The sequence below is a fragment of the Bombina bombina genome, chromosome 3 (assembly GCF_027579735.1).
Source record: "Bombina bombina isolate aBomBom1 chromosome 3, aBomBom1.pri, whole genome shotgun sequence".
In the NCBI taxonomy this organism is placed as follows: Eukaryota; Metazoa; Chordata; class Amphibia; order Anura; family Bombinatoridae; genus Bombina; species Bombina bombina.
Window position 1 is genome coordinate 1,103,414,783 of NC_069501.1, and position 27,304 is coordinate 1,103,442,086.

A 27,304-nucleotide genomic window follows, 5' to 3' on the forward strand; every position below is an offset into this window, starting at 1 on the left:
CAGTGGTACAGGAAGAAGTCTGCATCCTTCAAGAAAAACATGATTTTCATGCAGGACAATGCTCCATCACACGCGTCCAAGTACTCCACAGCGTGGCTGGCAAGAAAGGGTATAAAAGAAGAAAATCTAATGTCATGGCCTCCTTGTTCACCTGATCTGAACCCCATTGAGAACCTGTGGTCCATCATCAAATGTGAGATTTACAAGGAGGGAAAACAGTACACCTCTCTGAACAGTGTCTGGGAGGCTATGGTTGCTGCTGCACGCAATGTTGATGGTGAACAAATCAAAACACTGACAGAATCCATGGATGGCAGGCTTTTGAGTGTCCTTGCAAAGAAAGGTGGCTATATTGGTCACTGATTTGTTTTTGAATGTCAGAAATGTATATTTGTGAATGTTGAGATGTTATATTGGTTTCACTGGTAAAAATAAATAATTGAAATGGGTATATATTTGTTTTTTGTTAAGTTGCCTAATAATTATGCACAGTAATAGTCACCTGCACACACAGATATCCCCCTAAAATAGCTATAACTAAAAACAAAATAAAAACTACTTCCAAAACTATTCAGCTTTGATATTAATGAGTTTTTTGGGTTCATTGAGAACATGGTTGTTCAATAATAAAATTAATCCTCAAAAATACAACTTGCCTAATAATTCTGCACTCCCTGTATATGTCCCAGGGATAAAGGGTCTCACAGTGGTCTAGCTCCCATAAACACATCCATAAGCAAGTTGCTTTAACACCTCTATTCTCAACCTTTTCTTGAGAGGCTAAGAATCTAAAAACTGAGTAGAGAGGGGAAGTGGGAGAGAATTTAAAAGGGACATTGTACACTAGATTTTAAAGTGAATGTAAATTTTGAAGCTAAAGTGCCCGGTTTTTAAAAATTCGATTAAAAACAGGGGCGCTTTAATTCATCAAAATGTACATTTCACTCCTGTTGTGAAACAAAAAAACAAAAACAAAAAAAAACAGAATTTATGCTTACCTGATAAATTACTTTCTCCAACGGCGTGTCCGGTCCACGGCGTCATCCTTACTTGTGGGAATATCTCTTCCCCAACAGGAAATGGCAAAGAGTCCCAGCAAAGCTGGCCATATAGTCCCTCCTAGGCTCCGCCCACCCCAGTCATTCGACCGACGGACAGGAGGAAAAATATAGGAGAAACCATATGGTACCGTGGTGACTGTAGTTAGAGAAAATAATTCATCAGACCTGATTAAAAAACCAGGGCGGGCCGTGGACCGGACACACCGTTGGAGAAAGTAATTTATCAGGTAAGCATAAATTCTGTTTTCTCCAACATTGGTGTGTCCGGTCCACGGCGTCATCCTTACTTGTGGGAACCAATACCAAAGCTTTAGGACACGGATGAAGGGAGGGAGCAAATCAGGTCACCTAAATGGAAGGCACCACGGCTTGCAAAACCTTTCTCCCAAAATTAGCCTCCGAAGAAGCAAAAGTATCAAATTTGTAAAATTTGGCAAAAGTGTGCAGTGAAGACCAAGTCGCTGCCTTACATATCTGATCAACAGAAGCCTCGTTCTTGAAGGCCCATGTGGAAGCCACAGCCCTAGTGGAGTGAGCTGTGATTCTTTCAGGAGGCTGCCGTCCGGCAGTCTCGTAAGCCAATTGGATGATGCTTTTAAGCCAAAAAGAAAGAGGTAGAAGTCGCTTTTTGACCTCTCCTTTTACCAGAATAGACGACAAACAGAGAAGATGTTTGTCTGAAATCTTTTGTAGCTTCTAAATAGAATTTTAGAGCACGGACTACGTCCAAATTGTGTAACAAACGTTCCTTCTTTGAAACTGGATTCGGACACAAAGAAGGTACAACTATCTCCTGGTTAATATTTTTGTTAGAAACAACCTTTGGAAGAAAACCAGGCTTAGTACGCAACACCACCTTATCTGCATGGAACACCAGATAGGGCGGAGCACACTGCAGAGCAGATAACTCTGAAACTCTTCTAGCAGAAGAAATAGCAACCAAAAACAAAACTTTCCAAGATAACAACTTAATATCTATGGAATGTAGAGGTTCAAACGGAACCACTTGAAGAACTGAAAGAACTAAATTTAAACTCCAGGGAGGAGTCAAAGGTCTGTAAACAGGCTTGATCCTAACCAGAGCCTGAACAAATGCTTGAACATCTGGCATAGCTGCCAGACGTTTGTGTAGTAAGACAGATAAAGCAGAAATCTGTCCCTTTAGAGAACTCGCAGATAATCCTTTATCCAAACCTTCTTGCAGAAAGGAAAGAATCTTAGGAATTTTAATCTTATTCCAAGGTAATCCCTTGGATTCACACCAGCAGATATATATTTTCCATATCTTATGGTAAATCTTTCTAGTTACCGGTTTTCTGGCCTGAACCAGGAGTATCAATCACAGAATCTGAAAACCCACGCTTTGATAGAATCGAGCGTTCAATCTCCAAGCCGTCAGCTGGAGGGAAACCAGATTTGGATGTTCGAATGGACCCTGAACAAGAAGGTCCTGTCTCAAAGGTAGCTTCCATGGTGGAACCGATTACATATTCACCAGGTCTGCATACCAAGTCCTGCGTGGCCATGCAGGGGCTATCAAGATCACCGAGGCCCTCTCCTGTTTGATCCTGGCTACCAGCCTGGGAATGAGAGGAAACGGTATAAACACGTAAGCTAGGTTGAAGATCCAAGGCGCTACTAGTGCATCCACTAGAGTCGCCTTGGGATCCCTGGATTTGGACCCGTAGCAAGGAACTTTGAAGTTCTGACGAGACGCCATCAGATCCATGTCTGGAATGCCCCATAGTTGCGTCAACTGGGCAAAGATCTCCGGGTGGAGTTCCCACTCCCCCGGATAGAATGTCTGACGACTCAAATAATCCGCTTCCCAGTTTTCCACACCTGGAATGTGGATCACAGATAGGTGGCAGGAGTGATTCTCTGCCCATTGTATTATTTTGGTCACTTCTTTCATCGCCAGGGAACTCCTTGTTCCCCCCTGATGATTGAGATACGCAACAGTCGTCATGTTGTCTGATTGGAATCTTATGAATCTGGCCTTTGCTAGCTGAGGCCAAGCCTTGAGAGCATTGAATATCGCTCTTAGTTCCAGAATGTTTATCGGGAGAAGAGACTCTTCCCGAGACCACAGTCCCTGAGCTTTCAGGGATTCCCAGACCGCGCCCCAGCCCACTAGGCTGGCGTCGGTCGTGATGATGACCCACTCTGGACTGCGGAAGCTCATTCCCTGGGATAGGTGATCCTGGGTTAGCCACCAACGGAGTGAGTCTCTGGTCTTCTGATCTACTTGAGACTGGAGACAAGTCTGTATAATCCCCATTCCACTGTTTCAGCATGCACAGTTGTAATGGTCTTAGATGAAGAACTTGACAAGCGCTTAGAAGTTTTGACTTTCTGACGTCTGTCAGAAATATCTTCATTTCTAAGGAATCTATTATTGTTCCCAAGAAGGGAACTCTGGTTGACGGAGACAGAGAACTTTTTTCTATGTTCACCTTCCATCCGTGAGATCTGAGAAAGGCCAGAACGATGTCTGTATGAGCCTTTGATTTTGAAAGGGACGACGCTTGTATTAGAATGTCGTCCAAGTATGGTGCTACTGCAATGCCCCTCGGTCTTAGAACCGCTAGAAGGGACCCGAGTACCTTTGTGAAAATCCTTGGAGCAGTGGCTAATCCGAATGGGAGGACCACAAACTGGTAATGTTTGTCCAGAAAGGCGACCCTTAGGAACTGATGATGTTCTTTGTGGATAGGAATATGTAGGTACGCATCCTTTAGATCCACGGTAGTCATAGATTGACCTTCCTGGATAGTGGGTAGAATCGTTCGAATGGTTTCCATTTTGAACGATGGTACCCTGAGAAATTTGTTTAGGATCTTTAAATCCAGAATTGGTCTGAAGGTTCCCTCTTTTTTGGGAACTACGAACAGATTTGAGTAAAATCCCATTCCTTGTTCCGTCATTGGAACGGGGTGTATCACTCCCATCTTTAACAGGTCTTCTACACAATGTAAGAACGCCTGTCTCTTTATTTGGTTTGAGGATAAGTGAGACATGTGGAACCTTCCCCTTGGGGGTAGTTCCTTGAATTCCAGAAGATAACCCTGAGAAACTATTTCTAGCGTCCAGGGATCCTGAACATCTCTTGCCCAGGCCTGAGCAAAGAGAGAGAGTCTGCCCCCCACTAGATCCGGTCCCGGATCGGGGGCTACTCCTTCATGCTGTTTTGTTAGCAGCTGCAGACTTCTTGGCCTGCTTACCCTTGTTCCAGCCTTGCATCGGTTTCCAGGCTGGTTTGGACTGTGAGGTATTACCCTCTTGCTTAGAAGATGCAGAATTAGAGCCCGGTCCGTTCCTGAAATTACGAAAGGAACGAAAATTAGACTTATTCTTGGCCTTGAAAGGCCTATCTTGTGGGAGGGCGTGACCCTTTCCCCGAGTGATGTCTGAGATAATCTCTTTCAATTCTGGTCCAAAGAGAGTTTTACCCTTGAAGGGGATGTTAAGCAATTTTGTCTTGGATGATACATCCGCTGACCAAGACTTTAGCCAAAGCGCTCTGCGCACCACAATTGCAAACCCTGAATTTTTCGCTGCTAATCTAGCTAATTGCAAAGCAGCATCTAAAAAAAAAAAAAAGAGTTAGCCAACTTAAGTGCGTGAACTCTGTCCATAACCTCCTCATATGGAGTCTCTCTACTGAGCGACTTTTCTAGTTCCTCGAACCAGAACCACGCTGCTGTAGTGACAGGAATAATGCACGAAATGGGTTGTAGAAGGTAACCTTGCTGTACAAAAATCTTTTTAAGCAAACCTTCCAATTTTTTATCCATAGGATCTGTGAAAGCACAACTATCCTCGATAGGAATAGTAGTGCGCTTGTTTAGAGTAGAAACTGCCCCCTCGACCTTAGGGACTGTCTGCCATAAGTCCTTTCTGGGGTCGACCATAGGAAATAATTTCTTAAATATAGGAGGGGGGACAAAAGGTATGCCGGGCTTCTCCCACTCCTTATTCACTATGTCCGCCACCCGCTTGGGTATAGGAAAAGCGTCGGGGTGCACAGGAACCTCTAGGAACTTGTCCATCTTGCATAATTTTTCTGGAATGACCAAGTTGTCACAATCATCCAGAGTAGATAACACCTCCTTAAGCAGTGCTTGGAGATGTTCTAACTTAAATTTAAATGTCACAACATCAGGTTCAGCCTGTTGGGAAATTTTTCCTGAATCTGAAATTTCCCCATCTGACAAAACCTCCCTCATGGCCCCTTCAGATTGGTGTGAGGGTATGACCGAACAATTATCATCAGCGCCCTCCTGCTCTTCAGTGTTTAAAACAGAGCAATCGCGCTTTCTCTGATATGCAGGCATTTTGGATAAAATATTTGCTATGGAGTTATCCATTACAGCCGTCAATTGTAGCATGGTAATAAGCATTGGCGCGCTAGAAGTACTAGGGGCCTCCTGCGTGGGAAAAACTGGCGTAGACACAGAAGGAGATGATGTAGAACCATGTCTACTCCCTTCATCTGAGGAATTATCTTGGGCAATTTCATTATCTGTGGCAGAACTGTCCTTACTTTGTTTGGACGCTATGGCACAATTATCACACAATTTTGAAGGGGGATACACATTGGCTTTCATACATATAGAACATAGCTTATCTGAAGGCACAGACATGTTAAACAGGCTTAAACTTGTCAATAAAGCACAAAAACCGTTTTAAAACAAAACCGTTACTGTCTCTTTAAATTTTAAACAGAGCACACTTTATTACTCAATAAAGTTAATGCAGCACCTGTTGTCACAATGCTAAGGTATTGTTATCGTAAACTCACGTCAGTCCCACATATATATATATATATATAGGTGCCTTGAAGTATCTCTCCCACCATTAATGAGCTCCGTGTGGTCTGTGATATAAACCTCCGGTATGCACGCTACTGACAACAGCTGATTCTGGGGACCCACCTCTAATATCCTGCTCCGGATCCTCTAACAAAGGTATCTGTGCGTTTAACAGTGTCCTGGAGGTCGAGCAGCCGTGTGGATCCCTACAGCGTGTCAGCGTCTGAGCGGCTGATCCGGGGAAACGTGACGTCACGATGTGGAACAGGTGAACCAGACAGAACCGGGGAGAGTCCACAGCTTCACGAAAAGATTTCAAAGTGTTATAGCACCTTGTGGGGAGAATGTTCTACTGCCAAATTGCCATCCGTGCCTTAACCATATCCAAACGGTATCAATGAGAGCGAAAAAGAAGAACGTAGGCACCAGATGATTATCAAAAATGCAAATGCCCTTTATTCAGGTATTAAAATGCAATACAACAACGGATGCTAGGAAAAGCATAAACCTCAGGGCTTAGGTGGAGAAGTGGTCACCCATGTACCCTATTGCTGACATGTTTCGGCAAAAGCCGTAATCATAGCTAAAGGGTAAGAATTATGCCTGCCTTTTAAGAGAACAGTTCACCTGTGATAGGTTAAAAACAAAATTGTTACGTGGTTGATACACACCTCCACCTATGGGTCAATTTGTATATTTACATTGCCCTGTTTGGAAATTAACTCCTTATAATCCACTAAAACACATGCAGGACAGCTTATTTGTTTTAGCCATAACCATAGAGCCAACATTAAATTAGTTCAATACATATCTTATTATGCACTTCTTCATGTGAAAACATAACGAATTTAACATAAATCATATACATCTGCTTGCTTTATCAGCATTTTGTGCAATTGTACCATTACAAAAATAGACAGCTCTATATATATATATATATATATATAGACAATCATTGCCTGTCAGTCATGTATTGAAAATTCTAATACTAAATTGAGGTAAGGATCAATAATACATATAGGAAAAAGACTGAAAAAATAATAATGATAACATTTACATAAATAATAAGATCCTTCATAAAATGAACTTGATAACTGACTTAGTGTAAGTGAAATTATGTAACATTTACGATGATTATATGTTATATTGTTTATAGTTCACCCTCTGTAACTATATAAACATCATCCAATATAACATATTGTATTAATCCTGTACATATATAGAAACACAGGCTAACACCAGAAATTAATAAGGTCATATTCTGAATTAAGCCCATTTGGCATTCTAGTGTGTAGCCTGTGTATGCAAAACACCTCCCTTTTAAGAAGCAAGGTGTCCCTATCACCTCCCCTGTTTGTGCCAACAACTTCAACAATCGTCCATGATAATGTCCTTGGATCTTTATTGTGTTTAACCTTAAAATGGTTCACCAGGGGGGTGGTTAGTGTACCCCTTTTAATGTCATTTATATGTTCCCTTATCCTAGTCCTTACTTGTCTAGACGTTTGTCCTGTATACTGAATGTCACAGGAGTCACAGTTAAGAAGATATACTGCATATGTTGACCTACAGTTAAAAAGCGCTCTATGTGCAAATGTCTCACCAGAGTAAGAACTTCTAAATATATTGCCCAGTTTGGCATGACTACATATGCTATGCAGCTTGTGAAGCTGCATTTATAGACTCCTTTGCAGCTAAGCCAAGAGGATGTATTTGTCTCACTCACTTTTAGTTGTGTAGGTGCCACATAGTTTCCTATAGTTTTGCCTCTCTTGAAGGCGAATCTCAACTTCTGTGTTGCAATATGTGTTAGATCATCATCTGACCTTAAAAGGGACATATGTCTACGTATAATATTACATATTTGGTAATACTGTTTGCTAAACTGAGTGACGAATGTAAGTTGTTCAGATTTTGTATTCCTTTCTATGGATTTATCTTTGAGTAGGTTGGCCCTCTCTATGGCCCTTACTTCATCCCGGGCCCTAATAATGTCCTGTTTGGGGTACCCCCTCTCAAGGAATTTTTCACATAGTTCCATCTCATGTTTGGAATGTTCACTGGTTTTGGTACAATTCCTTTTATCCTAGTGAACTGGCCTTTCAGTACCGACTTGAAAACCTGCTTAGAGTGACTGCTCTGTGCGTGTAATAGGGTGTTCCTGGTTATGGGTTTTCTGTAGAGCTCTACCCTTATATAGTTGGTCCCCTCGCCAAGGAGGGTGACATCCAAAAAATAAATTTTAGAATGCCCAAATTCATGGGTGAATTGTAGGCTTGCATTATTAACATTGAGGTGCCCTACAAACTCTTGTGCTTCATTCTGACTACCATCCCATATAAACAACAGGTCGTCTATATATCGACGATAATAGACGATATTACCCCTATAGGTATTTATATCTCCAAAGATGTGGCACAGCTCCCACCAACCCATGTATAGGTTGGCGTAAGAGGGAGCAAATTTAGCCCCCATGGCTGTGCCACATCTCTGGAGATAGAACACGCGTTCAAATACAAAGAAGTTGTGAGTTAGCAGGAACTCAGTTACTCTGAGAATAAATTTGATAAATTTCTCACTGTATCCAGTGGATCTCCTTAGAAAGAAGGATATGGATTCTAACCCAGAACTATGTGGGATTGACGAATATAACGATTTTACATCGACAGATAACCATCCATAGCCCTCTTTCCAAGGAATTACTTCTCTCTCTTTCAGTAGTTGTTTGGTGTCTCTAAGGTGACTAAGAAGTTCCCCCACCAGGGGTTGTAGGATCTAATCAAGCCACTTGGATAATGGCTCCAACATGGAGTCAATCCCACTAATGATGGGTCTACCCTCAACATTCTCCAAGGTCTTGTGTACCTTTGGCAGAATGTTGAAGGTAGGGACCTTGGGATTCACTGCATACAAAAATTCACAAGTGCCATCATCCAAAAAGCCCTCTTCCCTCCCATCATCAATCAAGTGTGAAAGCTCTTTCTGAAATCTGCTTGTAGGGTTAAAGTCTAGTATAATGTATAGTTTGGGGTCATTTAATTGCCTAAGGGCCTCCTTTTCAAAGAATGTCCTATCCATTAAGACAACAGACCCACCCTTGTCTGCGGCCCTGACTACCAAATTTGTGTTTTCACTTAAGTTTTTGAGTGCTTTTTTCTCTTCATTGTTAAGATTACCCTTAATCCCAAGTTTAGTAGTATATGCCAGATTAGTCAAATCTTCCTCTACTCTCTTCTGGAACTTTTCCAGTACCGGGCCCCTAGACTGGATGGGGTAAAATTTAGATGTATTTCTAAGTTTAGGGCCAGTGTCACCAGTGTGTGAGATTACACTATCCACACTGTGACTCTCCCTTTGTAGTGTCTCTAAACCTGCTACATCACAGCATTCCTCAAATGTTAAATTAGTTCTCATTACCTTGGGGAGTTGTTCAACACAGGGATTATCAGACAAACAGTTTTTGAAATGCTTTTTTAATGTAAGTGACCTAATTAATTTGTTTACATCCAATAACGTGGAAAAAAGATCAAAATCATCAGTGGGGACAAAATTAAATCCTAACCCTAAGACCCTCTCTTCAGCCTTACTTAATGTATGACTGGACAGGTTGATAACCAGTGTCAGTTGTACTTCCTGCCCTGTTGTCTGCTCCTTGTTGCAGACCTTGTTTTTAAGTTGCCTCCACCTCTTCCCCCCCCCCTTCTTGTCCTATTGGGGGCCTGGAAAAAACCTGTTCTATCTCTCCCCTTTCCCTTTCCACAGTAGTGGTAGTTATGGGTATAGGGGTCTCAGATGTCCTATCCAAATCCTGATATCTGGATTGTCTTCCCCTCCCTATTCCTCTGCCACCCACATTAGTATGTGCCGGGGTCAAACTCATGTCCCCAGTTTTGTTTGTGTGTGTTGAGGGGACCTGTATATTTTCATCACCTGAGGATACTCCGGTGTTGTAATCATCCTGGGACTCCACCTCACTATCTGAAAAAGTTACCTTTTTAGGTGTTTGCTGGCCCTTCTTATTTCCCTGACCATGAGATGTGTGTTTATCCTTGTTTGTGTTTCTATTATCCCTTTTGAATCTATAGCTAAGTGACCTTTGTTTTTTATTCCAAATGTAGATTCTATTATTATCGTAGTCACTTTGGTCTCTAAGGTATTTTTCATGTTTTGTTTCCATGATATTATTTTTAGCCTCTTTCAAGGAGTTTCTTAGTATACTATCATATTGTGCATATTTAATACATGTGCTGCGTATGCTTAGCTCAGATTGTAAAAGCTCAATATTAACAGTTATACCATTAAGTAATTTACTCTTATAATCAATCAACATGTTAATAAGGCGTATAGAGCAGTCTGTTAATATAGCATTCCATGCAGCAATAAACTCCAAATCCTCCACTGGAAATGTGGGGAACTTAGTGATCCGTAGACCCCTGGGTATAATACCCAAGTTAAGATACTTTTGTAGAGTCCAAATGTCCCATTTTAGTCGGCATTCCTTAATCAACAGAAATTCAGCCTCCTCAAAAAGCTTACTCAGTGGCAACAGTGCCCGGTCAGTAACAAATAAAGTCTCAAGTTCATTTTTGTCTAACCCTCTGTCCTCCAATTTAGAGAGTGAATAAAACTGTGTTTGTATTTCCATGCTTTGATTGGCCTCCATGTTGTATTATCAAGGCAGCCGTGAGATAAGTTAAATGGAATATAGAAACCTCAATGTGAGAGACAGTGCAAGCAAAAGTAGGCTCACTGAGATATTCAGTGACAAGTTATCACAATAAAGTTAATGCAGCACCTGTTATATATATATATATATATATATATATATATATATGCCTTGAAGTATCTCTCCCACCATTAATGAGCTCCGTGTGGTCTGTGATATAAACCTCCGGTATGCACGCTACTGACAACAGCTGATTCTGGGGACCCACCTCTAATATCTTGCTCCGGATCCTCTCACGAAGGTATCTGTGCATTTAACAGTGTCCTGGAGGTCGAGCAGCCGTGTGGATCCCTACAGTGTGTCAGCGTCTGAGCGGCTGATCCGGGGAAACGTGATCAAGAGAGGCAAAACTATAGGAAACTATGTGGCACCTACACAACTAAAAATGAGTGAGACAAATACATCCTCTTGGCTTAGCTGCAAAGGAGTCTATAAATGCAGCTTCACAAGCTGCATAGCATGTAGTCATGCCAAACTGGGCAATATATTTAGAAGTTCTTACTCTGGTGAGACATTTGCACATAGAGCGCTTTTTAACAGTAGGTCAACATATGCAGTATATCTTCTTAACTGTGACTCCTGTGACATTCAGTATACAGGACAAACGTCTAGACAAGTAAGGACTAGGATAAGGGAACATATAAATGACATTAAAAGGGGTACACTAACCACCCCCCTGGTGAACCATTTTAAGGTTAAACACAATAAAGATCCAAGGACATTATCATGGATGATTGTTGAAGTTGTTGGCACAAACAACAGGGGAGGTGATAGGGACACCTTGCTTCTTAAAAGGGAGGTGTTTTGGATACACAGGCTACACACTAGAATGCCAAATGGGCTTAATTCAGAATATGACCTTATAAATTTCTGGTGTTAGCCTGTGTTTCTATATATGTACAGGATTAATACAATATGTTATATTGGATGATGTTTATATAGTTACAGAGGGTGAACTATAAACAATATAACATATAATCATCGTAAATGTTACATAATTTCACTTACACTAAGTCAGTTATAAAGTTCATTTTATGAAGGATCTTATTATTTATGTAAATGTTATCATTATTATTTTTTCAGTCTTTTTCCTATATGTATTATTGATCCTTACCTCAATTTAGTATTAGAATTTTCAATACATGACTGACAGGCAATGGTTGTCTATATATAGAGCTGTCTATTTTTGTAATGGTACAATTGCACAAAATGCTGATAAAGCAAGCAGATGTATATGATTTATGTTAAATTCGTTTTTTTTTCACATGAAGAAGTGCATAATAAGATATGTATTGAACTAATTTAATGTTGGCTCTATGGTTATGGCTAAAACAAATAAGCTGTCCTGCATGTGTTTTAGTGGATTATAAGGAGTTAATTTCCAAACAGGGCAATGTAAATATACAAATTGACCCATAGGTGGAGGTGTGTAGCAACCACGTAACAATTTTGTTTTTAACCTATCACAGGTGAACTGTTCTCTTAAAAGGCAGGCATAATTCTTACCCTTTAGCTATGATTACGGCTTTTGCCAAAACATGTCAGCAATAGGGTACATGGGTGACCACTTCTCCACCTAAGCCCTGAGGTTTATGCTTTTCCTAGCATCCGTTGTTGTATTGCATTTTAATACCTGAATAAAGGGCATTTGCATTTTTGATAATCATCTGGTGCCTACGTTCTTCTTTTTCACTCTCATTCACACTTTATTACTGAATATGTGAAAAAATATGAAGGAATTGTTCAAAATTTACCAAAATTTCACTCTTAAAGCATTAAAAGTATTGCACACCAATTTTCAGAGCTTTAACCCTTAAAATAACGAAACCGGAGCCGGTTACAGATTTAACCCCTATACAGTCCCAGCTACAGCCTTTGCTGTGACTTTACCAAGCCCAGAGGGGAATACGATACCAAATGACGCCTTTTAGGAACTTTTCCAACTACTTTCAGGTCCTCACACATGCATCTGCATGTCTTGCTCTCAAAAACAACTGCGCAGTAATGGCGTGAAAATGAGGCTCAGCCTACAACTGGGAAGGCCCTTCCTGACTGGAAAACGTTCCAAGTTTATAAGTGTGAATTATCAGCATAAACATGTATAAAATGTCCAAATAAAGCAATCGATTTAGCCCATAAAAGTGTCTACCAGTTTTATAGCCCATATTAAGCCCTTTATTCTGTTTGAGACTAAGAAAATGGCTTACCGGTCCCCATGAGGGGGAATGACAGCCTTCCAGCATTACATGGTCTTGTTAGAAATATGTCTAGTCATACCTTAAGCAGAAAAGTCTGCTAACTGTTTCCCCCAACTGAAGTTACTTCATCTCAACAGTCCTATGTGGAAACAGCAATCGATTTTAGTTACTGTCTGCTAAAATCATCTTCCTCTCACAAACAGAATTCTTCATCCTTTTCTGTTTCAGAGTAAATAGTACATACCAGCACTATTTTAAAATAACAAACTCTTGATAGTAGAATAAAAAACTACAACTAAACACCACAAACTCTTAACCATCTCAGTGGAGATGTTGCCTGTGCAACGGCAAAGAGAATGACTGGGGTTGGCGGAGCCTAGGAGGGACTATATGGCCAGCTTTGCTGGGACTCTTTGCCATTTCCTGTTGGGGAAGAGATATTCACACAAGTAAGGATGACGCCGTGGACCGGACACACCAATGTTGGAGAAACACACCTTTTAATCTTCACAGCAGCTCCAGCTTCCTCCACCCATTGCAAAGCCTCTTCCTGGGTCTAAAATGAGGAATCCGGCTTCCTCCAATCATGGCGTTAAATCAGACACCGATTCCCCCAGGGGGGAAGCCGTGACTGGAGGAAAACCTATCCATAATTTCTGACATCAGAAATGGCTTGCGACAACCAGAGGAAGCTGGAGCTGCTGTCAAGTTTAAAAGGTAAGTTTTTTTTCACAACAGGAGTGAAATGTTAATTTTGATTAATTCAATTGCCCCTGTTTTTAATCGAATTTTTTAAAAAAAACAGCACTTTAGCATCAAAATTTACATTCACTTTAATTTGCATTAATGTTTTTTAGATGATCCATTTAAATAGCCCTTCTGGGAGTGTTTTTGTAACAATGTATAGTTTTGCTGATTCTCAGACTCCTAACCAAGTCCCAAAGTGTCTTGTATACATGCATTAAACTCCTGTTTGTGTAATTGTCTTTTCATATGCAGGAAGGGGGGGGGGGTCTGGGAGCTTCTAAGTATGTTTTTAGAAAGGTTTTATACTGGATTTTTAGATCAGTATCTGTGCATATTCTTTATAGTAATGTCTATTACATGCAGTGATATGGAAATTGGTATATAATGTCCCTTTAAGCTCTTGTGTAGGTTCTTGGCCTCCATCTAGTGGCAAAAATTATATTCCACATGTTATGGAACATCATAATTGTACAAAAGAAAATGTGATTCTAAAAAAAGCCTATTCTTTAGATACAATATGACTTGGTTGAACAACTACACCGATATAAAAATTTTAATCATATATACACATTTTGGGGGGGGGGGACGGGAGACACAAAAACCGACATGAAAATAAATACGTTTGAGTATAACAAGATGTTCTAGCAACAGTGTCTACATGTATAAATATGCAACTATATAAAGATATTTGAGCTATGAATAATGCATAAAAAAAAGTTAAAGCATCTCCTGATAAAAGGAATTTTTTTCAATCACTCTGCTTTAAGTGCTTTGATGGATATTCAATGGGTTTCACAAGAAGTTTGAACAAAGGAGTGATTTTCAGCTTTAGCCCTCAGGTACCTCTGTCAGATTTAATTCTACCCGATGAACGTTAAGTAAAACACATTTACCCAGCCCAAGTAGGGAAGTGCTTAAAATGTGCCCTGTTAGAGAGAACTTCAAGAAAACACTGAAGCAGGGAATAATTACTTTAGAGGAAGTCTAATACAACAATTTTACAGTCCCTTTAAAGCTTATACATATCTTATTATAAACACATTCTATTATATAAAAGTATGACAGACTCAATACATACCTTTAAAGTCTCTTTGGGTGCTTGTCTCAAGCTGCTGAGACTGCGCAACAGTCTTTAATAACTCTTGAATTACAACACGATCACTGTTGCCAGCATCGCTAAATTAACAAAAAGAAAAAACAAAATTTATGCTTACCTGATAAATTCCTTTCTCCTGTAGTGTAGTCAGTCCACGGGTCATCCATTACTTATGGGATTATAACTCCTCCATAACAGGAAGTGCAAGAGGATCACCCAAGCAGAGCTGCTATATAGCTCCTCCCCCTACGTCATATCCAGTCATTCGACCGAAACCAAACGAGAAAGGAGAAACTATAGGGTGCAGTGGTGACTGGAGTATAATTAAAAAATTTAGACCTGCCATAAAAAACAGGGCGGGCCGTGGACTGACTACACTACAGGAGAAAGGAATTTATCAGGTAAGCATAAATTTTGTTTTCTCCTGTTAAGTGTAGTCAGTCCACGGGTCATCCATTACTTATGGGATACCAATACCAAAGCTAAAAGTACACGGATGACGGGAGGGACAGGCAGGATCTTTATACGGAAGGAACCACTGCCTGAAGAACCTTTCTCCCAAAAACAGCCTCCGAAGAAGCAAAAGTGTCAAATTTGTAAAATTTGGAAAAAGTGTGAAGTGAAGACCAAGTCGCAGCCTTGCAAATCTGTTCAACAGAGGCCTCATTTTTAAAGGCCCAAGTGGAAGCCACAGCTCTGGTAGAGTGAGCTGTAATTCTTTCAGGAGGCTGCTGTCCAGCAGTCTCATAGGCTAAACGGATTATACTACGAAGCCAGAAGGAGAGAGAGGTAGCCGAAGCCTTTTGACCTCTCCTCTGTCCAGAATAGACGACAAACAGGGAAGAAGTTTGTCGAAAATCTTTAGTTGCCTGCAAATAAAATTTCAGGGCACGGACAACGTCCAGATTGTGCAGAAGTCGTTCCTTCTTTGAGGAAGGATTAGGGCACAATGAAGGAACAACAATCTCTTGATTGATATTCCTGTTAGTGACTACCTTAGGTAAGAACCCAGGTTTAGTACGCAGAACTACCTTGTCTGAATGGAAAATCAGATAAGGAGAATCACAATGTAAGGCAGATAACTCAGAGACTCTTCGAGCCGAGGAAATAGCCATTAAAAAACAGAACTTTCCAAGATAACAACTTGATATCAATGGAATGAAGGGGCTCAAACGGAACACCCTGTAAAACGTTAAGAACTAAGTTTAAGCTCCATGGCGGAGCAACAGTTTTAAACACAGGCTTAATCCTGGCCAAAGCCTGACAAAAAGCCTGAACGTCTGGAACTTCTGACAGACGTTTGTGTAAAAGGATGGACAAAGCTGAAATCTGTCCCTTTAACGAACTAGTGGATAAACCCTTTTCTAAACCTTCTTGTAGAAAAGACAATATTCTAGGAATCCTAACCTTACTCCATGAGTAACTCTTGGATTCGCACCAATGCAAGTATTTGCGCCATATTTTATGGTAAATTTTCCTGGTAACAGGCTTCCTAGCCTGTATCAAGGTATCAATCACTGACTCCGAGAATCCACGCTTTGATAGAATCAAGCGTTCAATCTCCATGCAGTCAGCCTCAGAGAAATTAGATTTGGATGTTTGAAAGGACCCAGCACCAGAAGGTCCTGTCTCAGAGGTAGAGACCATGGTGGACAAGACGACATGTCCACTAGGTCTGCATACCAGGTCCTGCGTGGCCACGCAGGCACTATTAGAATCACCGATGCTCTCTCCTGTTTGATCCTGGCAATCAATCGAGGAAGTATCGGGAAGGGTGGAAACACATAAGCCATGTTGAAGACCCAAGGTGCTGTCAAAGCATCTATCAGAACCGCTCCCGGGTCTCTGGACCTGGATCCGTAATAAGGAAGTTTGGCGTTCTGGCAAGACGCCATGAGATCCAGATCTGGTTTGCCCCAACGCCGAAGTATTTGGGCAAAGACCTCCGGATGAAGTTCCCACTCCCCCGGATGAAAAGTCTGGCGACTTAGATAATCTGCTTCCCAGTTCTCCACGCCTGGGATGTGGATCGCTGATAGGTGGCAAGAGTGAGACTCTGCCCAGTGAATTATCTTTGAGACTTCCATCATTGCTAGGGAACTCCTTGTCCCTCCCTGATGGTTGATGAAAGCCACAGTCGTGATGTTGTCCGACTGAAACCTGATGAACCTCAGAGTTGCTAACTGAGGCCAAGCCAGAAGGGCATTGAAAACTGCTCTTAATTCCAGAATATTTATGGGAAGGAGACTCTCCTCCTGAGTCCAAGATCCCTGAGTCTTCAGGGAATTCCAGACAGCGCCCCAACCTATCAGGCTGGCGTCTGTTACAATCGTCCAATCTGGCCTGCTGAAGGGCATCCCCTTGGATAGATGTGGCCGAGAGAGCCACCATAGAAGAGAGTTTCTGGTCTCTTGATCCAGATTCAGCATAGGGGATAAATCTGAGTAATCCCCATTCCACTGACTTAGCATGCACAATTGCAGTGGTCTGAGATGCAGGCGTGCAAAGGGTACTATGTCCATTGCCGCTACCATTAAGCCGATTACCTCCATGCATTGAGCCACTGACGGGTGTGGAATGGAATGAAGGACCCGGCAAGCATTTAGAAGTTTTGTTAACCTGACCTCTGTCAGATAAATCTTCATTTCTACAGAATCTATAAGAGTCCCTAAGAAGGGAACTTCTTTTCTTCGTTCACTTTCCACCCATGTGACCTTAGAAATGCCAGTACTAACTCTGTATGAGACTTGGCAGTTTGGAAACTTGACGCTTGTACCAGAATGTCGTTTAGGTACGGAGCTACCGATATTCCTCGCGGTCTTAGTACCGCCAGAAGAGAACCCAGAACCTTTGTAAAGATTCTTGGAGCAGTAGCTAACCCGAAGGGAAGAGCTACAAACTGGTAATGCCTGTCTAGGAAGGCAAACCTTAGATACCGGTAATGATCTCTGTGAATCGGTATGTGAAGGTAGGCATCCTTTAAATCCACTGTGGTCATGTACTGACCCTTTTGGATCATGGGTAAGATTGTCCGAATAGTTTCCATTTTGAACGATGGAACTCTTAGGAATTTGCTTAGGATCTTTAAATCCAAGATTGGTCTGAAGGTTCCTTCTTTCTTGGGAACCACAAACAGATTTGAGTAAAACCCTTGTCCGTGTTCCGACCGCGGAACCGGGTGGATCACTCCCATTAGTAAAAGTTCTTGTACACAGCGTAGAAACGCCTCTTTCTTTATCTGGTTTGTTGACAACCTTGAAAGATGAAATCTCCCTTTTGGAGGAGAAGTTTTGAAGTCCAGAAGATATCCCTGAGATATGATCTCCAACGCCCAGGGATCCTGGACATCTCTTGCCCAAGCCTGGGCGAAGAGAGAAAGTCTGCCCCCTACTAGATCCGTTTCCGGATTGGGGGCCCTCACTTCATGCTGTCTTAGGGGCAGCAGCAGGTTTTCTGGCCTGCTTGCCCTTGTTCCAGGTCTGGTTAGGTTTCCAGCCCTGTCTGTAGCGAACAACAGTTCCTTCCTGTTTTGGAGCAGAGGAAGTTGATGCTGCTCCTGCCTTGAAGTTACGAAAGGTACGAAAATTAGACTGTCTAGCTCTTGGTTTGGCTCTGTCTTGAGGCAGGGCATGGCCCTTACCTCCAGTAATGTCAGCGATAATTTCTTTCAAACCGGGCCCGAATAATGTCTGCCCTTTGAAAGGTATGTTAAGCAATTTAGATTTAGAAGTCACATCAGCTGACCATGATTTTAGCCACAGCGCTCTGCGCGCCTGAATGGCGAATCCTGAATTCTTAGCCGTGAGTTTAGTTAAATGTACTACGGCATCAGAAATAAATGAATTAGCTAGCTTAAGGGCTTTAAGCTTGTGTGTAATCTCATCCAATGGAGCTGTGTCAAGGGTCTCTTCCAGAGATTCAAACCAGAATGCCGCCGCAGCCGTGACAGGCACAATGCATGCAAGGGGTTGCAATATAAAACCTTGTTGAACAAACATTTTCTTAAGGTAACCCTCTAATTTTTTATCCATTGGATCTGAAAAAGCACAGCTATCCTCCACCGGGATAGTGGTACGCTTAGCTAAAGTAGAAACTGCTCCCTCCACCTTAGGGACCGTTTGCAATAAGTCCCGTGTGGTGGCGTCTATTGGAAACATTTTTCTGAATATAGGAGGGGGTGAGAAAGGCACACCGGGTCTATCCCACTCCTTGTTAACAATTTCAGTAAGTCTTTTAGGTATAGGAAAAACGTCAGTACACGTTGGTACTGCAAAATATTTATCCAACCTACATATTTTCTCTGGGATTGCAACAGTGTTACAATCATTCAGAGCCGCTAACACCTCCCCTAGTAATACACGGAGGTTCTCAAGCTTAAATTTAAAATTTGAAATGTCTGAATCCAGTTTATTTGGATCAGATCCGTCACCCACAGAATGAAGCTCTCCGAGTCATAACATTAGCCATGTCTTGTAAAGTGATTTGTAATGGCCGCCCTGATGTACTTGGCGTTACAATATCACGCACCTTCTGAGCGGGAGATGCAGGTACTGACACGTGAGGCAAGTTAGTCTGCATAACTTCCCCCTCGTTGTCTGGTGAATTTTTCTTAACCTGTACAAATTGGCTTTTATTTAAAGTAGCATCAATGCAATTAGTACATAAATTTCTATTGGGCTCCACATTGGCCTTTGAACATATTGCACAAAGAGATTCCTCTGTGTCAGACATGTTTAAACAAACTAGCAATTAGACTAGCAAGCTTGGAAAATACTTTTCAAATGAATTTACAAGCAATATAAAAAACGTTACTGTGCCTTTAAGAAGCACACAAAAACTGTCACATTGAGATAACAATGAACCGGTTTAGATATAGCAATCAATTTTTCACATGAAATGCATTAATTTAGCAAAGGATTGCACCCTTTAGCAAATGGATTATTAACCCCTTAATACCAAAAAACGATAACAAATAAAATATATACGTTTTTATCACAGTCAAAGCACAGTCTCACAGGTCTGCTGTGAGTGATTACCTCCCTCAAACTAGTTTTGGAGACCCCTGAGCTCTGTAGAGACGTCCTGGATCATGCAGGGACAATAAGGAAGACTGTGACTGAATTTTTAATGCGTAGTAAAAGCGCCAAAATAGGCCCCTCCCACTCATAATACAGCAGTGGGGAAGCTCAGTAAACTGATTTTATTCAAAATAAACGACAGCCAAGTGGAAAATAATGCCCATAAATTTTTCACCAAGTACCTCAGAGAGAAAAACGATTAACCTGCCAGTAAACGTTTTAAAAACATAATTTATGCTTACCTGATAAATTTATTTCTCTTGTAGTGTATCCAGTCCACGGATCATCCATTACTTATGGAATATATTCTCCTTCCCAACAGGAAGCTGCAAGAGTCCACCCACAGCAAAGCTGCTATATAGCTCCTCCCCTAACTGCCATATTCAGTCATTCGACCGAAAACATGCAGAGAAAGGAAAAACCATAGGGTGCAGTGGTGACTGTAGTTCAAATGAAAAAATTACCTGCCTTAAAGTGACAGGGCGGGCCGTGGACTGGATACACTACAAGAGAAATAAATTTATCAGGTAAGCATAAATTATGTTTTCTCTTGTTAAGTGTATCCAGTCCACGGATCATCCATTACTTATGGAATACCAATACCAAAGCTAAAGTACACGGATGATGGGAGGGACAAGGCAGGTACTTAAACGGAAGTTACCACTGCCTGTAAAAAACCCTTTCTCCCAAAAATAGCCTCCGAAGAAGCAAGGTATCAAATTTGTTAAATTTGAAAAGTATGAAGCGCAGACCAAGACTCCGTCTTGTAAATCTGTTCAACAGAAGCCACATTTAAAAAAGGCCCAAGTGAAAACCACAGCTCTAGTAGAATGAGCTGTAATCCCTTCAGGAGGCTGCTGTCCAGCAGTCTCATAAGCTAAATGAATTATGCTTTTTAACCAAAAAGACAGAGAGGCTGCTGAAGTCTTTTGACCTCTCCTCTGTCCAGAATAGACAACAAACAAGGTGAACGTTTGATGAAAACTGTAGTAGCTTGTAAGTAAAACTTTAAAGCACAAACCACGTCCAATATTGTGTAATAGACGTTCCTTCTTTGAGGAAGGATTAGGATACAAGCATGGAACAACTATCTCTAGTGATGTACTTGTTAGATACCACCTTAGGAAAAAACCCAGGTTGGTACGCAGGACTACCTTATCCGTACGAAGGACCAGATAAGGAGAATCACATTGTAACACAGATAACTTGGAGACTCTACGAGTCGAGGAATTAGCTACCCAAAAGGAACTTTCCAAGATAAAGATTGATATCTATGGAACAAAAAAGGTTCAAACGGAACTTCTTGAAGAACCTTAAGAATCAGGTTTAAGCTCCATGGCGGAGCAACAGTTTTAAACACAGGCTTGGATCTAACCAAAGCCTGACCAAATGCCTGAACGTCTAGAATACCTGCCAGACGCTTGTGCAAAAAAATAGACAGAGTAAAAATCTGTCCCGTTTTAAGGAATTAGCTGACAACCCTTTTCTCAAAAACATCTTGGAGAAAAGATAATATCCTGGGAATCCAGACTTTACTCCATGAGTAACCCTTGGATTCATAACAATCAGATATTTACACCATATCTATGTTCAATTTTCCTAGAGACAGGCTTTCATGTCTGTATTAAGGTATCAATGACTGACTCGGAGAAGCCATGCTTTGATAACATCAAGCGTTCAGTCTCCAGGCAGTCCATCTCAGATTGATTCTATTTAGATGGTTGAAAGGACCCTGAGGTAGAGGGACCTGTCTCTGAAGCAGAGACCGTGATGGAAAGGATGACATGTCCACCAGATCTGCATACCAGGTCCTGCGTGGCTACGCAGGCGCTGTCAAAAACACCAAAGCCCTCTCCTGCTTGGTCTTGACCTCCGGAGGAAATCCCACTCCCCCGGAAGAAAAGTCTGACGACTTAGAAAATCCACCTCCCAGTTCTCAACACCTGGGATATGGATAGCTGATAGACAAGAGTGAGTCTCTGTCCAGTAAATTATTGTAAGACTTCTAACATCGCTAGGGAACTTCTGTTCCCCCTTGATGGCTGATGTAAGCCACAGTCGTGTATATTGTCCGACTGAGTATGATGTACCTCAGAGTTGCTAGCTGAGGCCAAGTCTGAAGAGCATGGAATATCACTCCCAGTTCCAGAATATTTATTAGGAGGAGGGTCTCCTCCTAAGTCCACTATCCCTGAGCCTTCAGGGAGTTCCAGACTGCATCCCAACCTAAAAGGCTGGCATCTATTGTAACAATTGTCCCATCTGATATGCGGAAGGTCATACCCTTGGACAGATGGACCCGACATAGTCACCAGAGAAGAGAATCTCTGGTCTCTTGGTCCAGGTTTAACAGGGGGACAAATCTGTGTAATCCCCGTTCCTCTGACTGAGCATGCATAGTTGCAGCGGTCTGAAATGTAGACGTGCAAACGGTACTATGTCCCTTGCCGCTACCATTAAGCCGATTTCATTCATGTACTGAGCCACCGAAGGGCGCGGATGGGATGAAAAAAACACGGCAGAAATTTAGAAACTTTGACAACCTGGACTCCGTCAGGTAAATTTTCATTTCTACAGAATCTATCAGAGTCCCTAGGAGGGAAACCCTTGATATTGGGGATAGAGAACTCTTTCCTTGTTCACTTTCCACCCATGTGATCTCAGAAATGCCAGTACTACGTCCGTATGAGACTGGGCAATTTGGATGTTTGACGCCTGTATCAGGATGTCGTCTAAATAAGGGGCCACTTCTATGCCCCGCGGTCTAAGGACCGCCAAAGCGACCCCAGAACCTCCATAAAGATTCTTGGGGCTGTAGATATCCCAAAGGAAAGAGCTACAAACTGGTAATGCCTGTCTAGAAAGGCAAACCTGAAAAACGATGGTGATCTTTATGCATCACAATGTGAGGATAAGCATCCTTCAAATCCATTGTAGTCCTCTATTGACTCTCCTGGATCATAGTTAAGATGGTACGAATAGTTTCCATCTTAAATGACGGAATTCTGAGGAATTTGTTTAAGATCTTTAGATCCAAAATAGGTCTGAAGGTTACCTCTCCTTGGGAACCACAAACAGATTTGAGTAAAAACTCTGTCCCTGTTCCTCTCTTGGAACTGGATGGATCTCGTACACAATGTAAGAATGCCTCCTTCTTTATCTGGTTTGCAGATAATTGTGAAAGGCGAAATCTCCCCTTTTTTTGGGGGGGGGATCTTTGAAATCCAGAAGATATCTCTGGGATATAAATTCCAATGCCTAGGGATCCTGGGCATCTCTTGCCCACGCCTGGGCAAAGAATGAAAGTCTGCCCCCTATAGGATCCGTTACCGGATAGGGGTCCGTTCCTTCATGCTGCCTTAGAGGCAGCAGCAGGCTCCTTGGCCTGCTTATCTTTGTTCCAGGTCCGATTGTCTCCAGACCGCCTTGGACTGAGCAAATATTCCCTCTTGTTTTGCCTTAGAGGAAGAGGATGCCACACCTGCCCTGAAGTTTTTAAAAGGTACGAAAATTAGACTTTTTTTTTTTTTTTGCCCTTGATTTAGACCTATCCTGAGGAAGGGCATGACCTTTTCCTCCAGTGATATAAGCAATAATCTCCTTCAAACCAGGCCCGAATAGGGTCTGCCCCTTGAAGGGAAGTTAAGTAGCTTATTTATTAAAGTCACGACAGCTGACCATGATATAAGCCATAGCGCTCTGCACGCCAGTATAGTAAAAAACAGAATTCTTAGCCGTTAGTCTAGTCAAATGAACAAGGCATCAGAAAACAAAGGAATTGGCTAGCATAAGCTTGTCAAATATATTCATCCAATGGAGTCGCTTAACTGTAAAGCCTCATCAAGAGACTCAACCCAAAACGCTGCAGCAGCAGTGACAAAAGCAATGTATGCAAGGGGCTGCAGGATAAAACCCTGTTGAATAAACATTTTTTATCCATTGGATCTAAAAAGCACAACTGTTCTCGTCAGAGGTAGTGGTACGCTTAGCTAGAGTAGAAACTCTTCTCTCCACCTTAGGAACTGTCTGCCAGAAGTCCCGTGTGGTGGTAACTATTAGAAAACATTCTTCTAAAAAATAGGAGGGGAAGAGAACGGCACACCTGGTCTATCCCATTCCTTATTAAAAAATTTTTTTAGTAAACCTCTTTAGGTATTGGAAAAACATCAGTACACACCGGCACTGCATATTATTTATCCAGTCTACACAATTTCTCTGGCCCTGCGATTGTACACATTCATTCAGAGCAGCCAAAGCCTCCCTGAGCAACAAGTGGAGGTTCTCAAGCATAAATGTTAAATGTAGAAATATCAGAATCAGGTTAAATCATCTTCCCTGAGTCAAAAAAAAAAAAAAAATCACCCACAGACTAAGCATATTGTGAGGTAGTATCATACATGGTTCTTAAAGCGTCTGTATGCTCTGTATCTACCCCCAGAGCCAACTGCTTTCCTTTAATTTCAGGTAGTCTGACTAATACTGCTGCCAGAATATTATTCACCACCTTTGCCATGTCTTGTAAAATAAACGCTATGGGCGCCCTTGATGTACTTGGCGCCATTTGAGCGTGAGTCCCTGAAGCGGGAGTCGAAGGGTCTGACACGTGGGGAGAGTTAGTCGGCATAACTTTCCCCTCGACAGAATCCCCTGGTAAAGAAACGCTATGGGTGCCCTTGATGTACTTGGCGCCATTTGAGCGTGAGTCCCTAAAGCGGGAGTCAAAAGGTCTGACACGTGGGGAGAGTTAGTCGGCATAACTACCCCCACGACAGAATCCTCTGGTGATAATGTTTTTAAAGACAAAAAATGATCTTTATTGTTTAACATGAAATCAGTACATCTGGTACACATTCTAAGATGGGGTTCCACCATGGCTTTAAAACATAATGAACACAGAGCTTCCTCTATGTCAGACATGTTAGAACAGACTAATAATGAGACTAGTAAGCTTGGAAAACACTTTAAATCAAGTTAACAAGCAAATAACATAATTTATGTAAGAACTTACCTGATAAATTCATTTCTTTCATATTAGCAAGAGTCCATGAGCTAGTGACGTATGGGATATACATTCCTACCAGGAGGGGCAAAGTTTCCCAAACCTCAAAATGCCTATAAATACACCCCTCACCACACCCACAATTCAGTTTAACGAATAGCCAAGAAGTGGGGTGATAAAAAAGTGCGAAAGCATATAAAATAAGGAATTGGAATAATTGTGCTTTATACAAAATCATAACCACCACAAAAAAAGGGCGGGCCTCATGGACTCTTGCTAATATGAAAGAAATGAATTTATCAGGTAAGTTCTTACATAAATTATGTTTTCTTTCATGTAATTAGCAAGAGTCCATGAGCTAGTGACGTATGGGATAATGACTACCCAAGATGTGGATCTTTCCACACAAGAGTCACTAGAGAGGGAGGGATAAAATAAAGACAGCCAATTCCTGCTGAAAATAATCCACACCCAAAATAAAGTTTAACGAAAAACATAAGCAGAAGATTCAAACTGAAACCGCTGCCTGAAGTACTTTTCTACCAAAAACTGCTTCAGAAGAAGAAAATACATCAAAATGGTAGAATTTAGTAAAAGTATGCAAAGAGGACCAAGTTGCTGCTTTGCAAATCTGGTCAACCGAAGCTTCATTCCTAAACGCCCAGGAAGTAGAAACTGACCTAGTAGAATGAGCTGTAATTCTCTGAGGCGGAGTTTTACCCGACTCAACATAGGCAAGATGAATTAAAGATTTCAACCAAGATGCCAAAGAAATGGCAGAAGCTTTCTGGCCTTTTCTAGAACCGGAAAAGATAACAAATAGACTAGAAGTCTTACGAAAAGATTTCGTAGCTTCAACATAATATTTCAAAGCTCTAACAACATCCAAAGAATGCAACGATTTCTCCTTAGAATTCTTAGGATTAGGACATAATGAAGGAACCACAATTTCTCTACTAATGTTGTTGGAATTCACAACTTTAGGTAAAAATTCAAAAGAAGTTCGCAACACCGCCTTATCCTGATGAAAAATCAGAAAAGGAGACTCACAAGAAAGAGCAGATAATTCAGAAACTCTTCTGGCAGAAGAGATGGCCAAAAGGAACAAAACTTTCCAAGAAAGTAATTTAATGTCCAATGAATGCATAGGTTCAAACGGAGGAGCTTGAAGAGCTCCCAGAACCAAATTCAAACTCCAAGGAGGAGAAATTGACTTAATGACAGGTTTTATACGAACCAAAGCTTGTACAAAACAATGAATATCAGGAAGAATAGCAATCTTTCTGTGAAAAAGAACAGAAAGAGCAGAGATTTGTCCTTTCAAAGAACTTGCGGACAAACCCTTATCTAAACCATCCTGAAGGAACTGTAAAATTCTCGGTATTCTAAAAGAATGCCAGGAAAAATGATGAGAAAGACACCAAGAAATATAAGTCTTCCAGACTCTATAATATATCTCTCGAGATACAGATTTACGAGCCTGTAACATAGTATTAATCACAGAGTCAGAGAAACCTCTTTGACCAAGAATCAAGCGTTCAATCTCCATACCTTTAAATTTAAGGATTTCAGATCCTGATGGAAAAAAGGACATTGTGACAGAAGGTCTGGTCTTAACGGAAGAGTCCACGGTTGGCAAGAGGCTATCCGGACAAGATCCGCATACCAAAACCTGTGAGGCCATGCCGGAGCTACCAGCAGAACAAACGAGCATTCCTTCAGAATTTTGGAGATTACTCTTGGAAGAAGAACTAGAGGCGGAAAGATATAGGCAGGATGATACTTCCAAGGAAGTGATAATGCATCCACTGCTTCCGCCTGAGGATCCCGGGATCTGGACAGATACCTGGGAAGTTTCTTGTTTAGATGGGACGCCATCAGATCTATTTCTGGAAGTTCCCACATTTGAACAATCTGAAGAAATACCTCTGGGTGAAGAGACCATTCGCCCGGATGCAACGTTTGGCGACTGAGATAATCCGCTTCCCAATTGTCTACACCTGGGATATGAACCGCAGAGATTAGACAGGAGCTGGATTCCGCCCAAACCAAAATTTGAGATACTTCTTTCATAGCCAGAGGACTGTGAGTCCCTCCTTGATGATTGATGTATGCCACAGTTGTGACATTGTCTGTCTGAAAACAAATGAACGATTCTCTCTTCAGAAGAGGCCAAAACTGAAGAGCTCTGAAAATTGCACGGAGTTCCAAAATATTGATCGGTAATCTCACCTCCTGAGATTCCCAAACTCCTTGTGCCGTCAGAGATCCCCACACAGCTCCCCAACCTGTGAGACTTGCATCTGTTGAAATTACAGTCCAGGTCGGAAGCACAAAAGAAGCCCCCTGAATTAAACGATGGTGATCTGTCCACCATGTTAGAGAGTGTCGAACAATCGGTTTTAAAGATATTAAATGAGATATCTTCGTGTAATCCTTGCACCATTGCTTCAGCATACAGAGCTGAAGAGGTTGCATGTGAAAACGAGCAAAGGGGATCGCGTCCGATGCAGCAGTCATAAGACCTAGAATTTCCATGCATAAGGCTACCGAAGGGAATGATTGTGACTGAAGGTTTCGACAAG

General features: G+C 41.6%; 1 protein-coding gene across 1 annotated transcript in view; it reads right to left on the reverse strand.

Annotated features, from left to right (window-relative positions):
- RFC3 (replication factor C subunit 3) overlaps positions 1 to 27,304 on the reverse strand; it is a 108,118-nt gene that overhangs the window by 61,091 nt on the left and 19,723 nt on the right. The window contains exon 4 of the mRNA XM_053708448.1: positions 14,625 to 14,722. Within this exon, the coding sequence (XP_053564423.1) occupies positions 14,625 to 14,722 (98 nt within the window). The remainder of the gene's footprint in view (positions 1 to 14,624; positions 14,723 to 27,304) is intronic.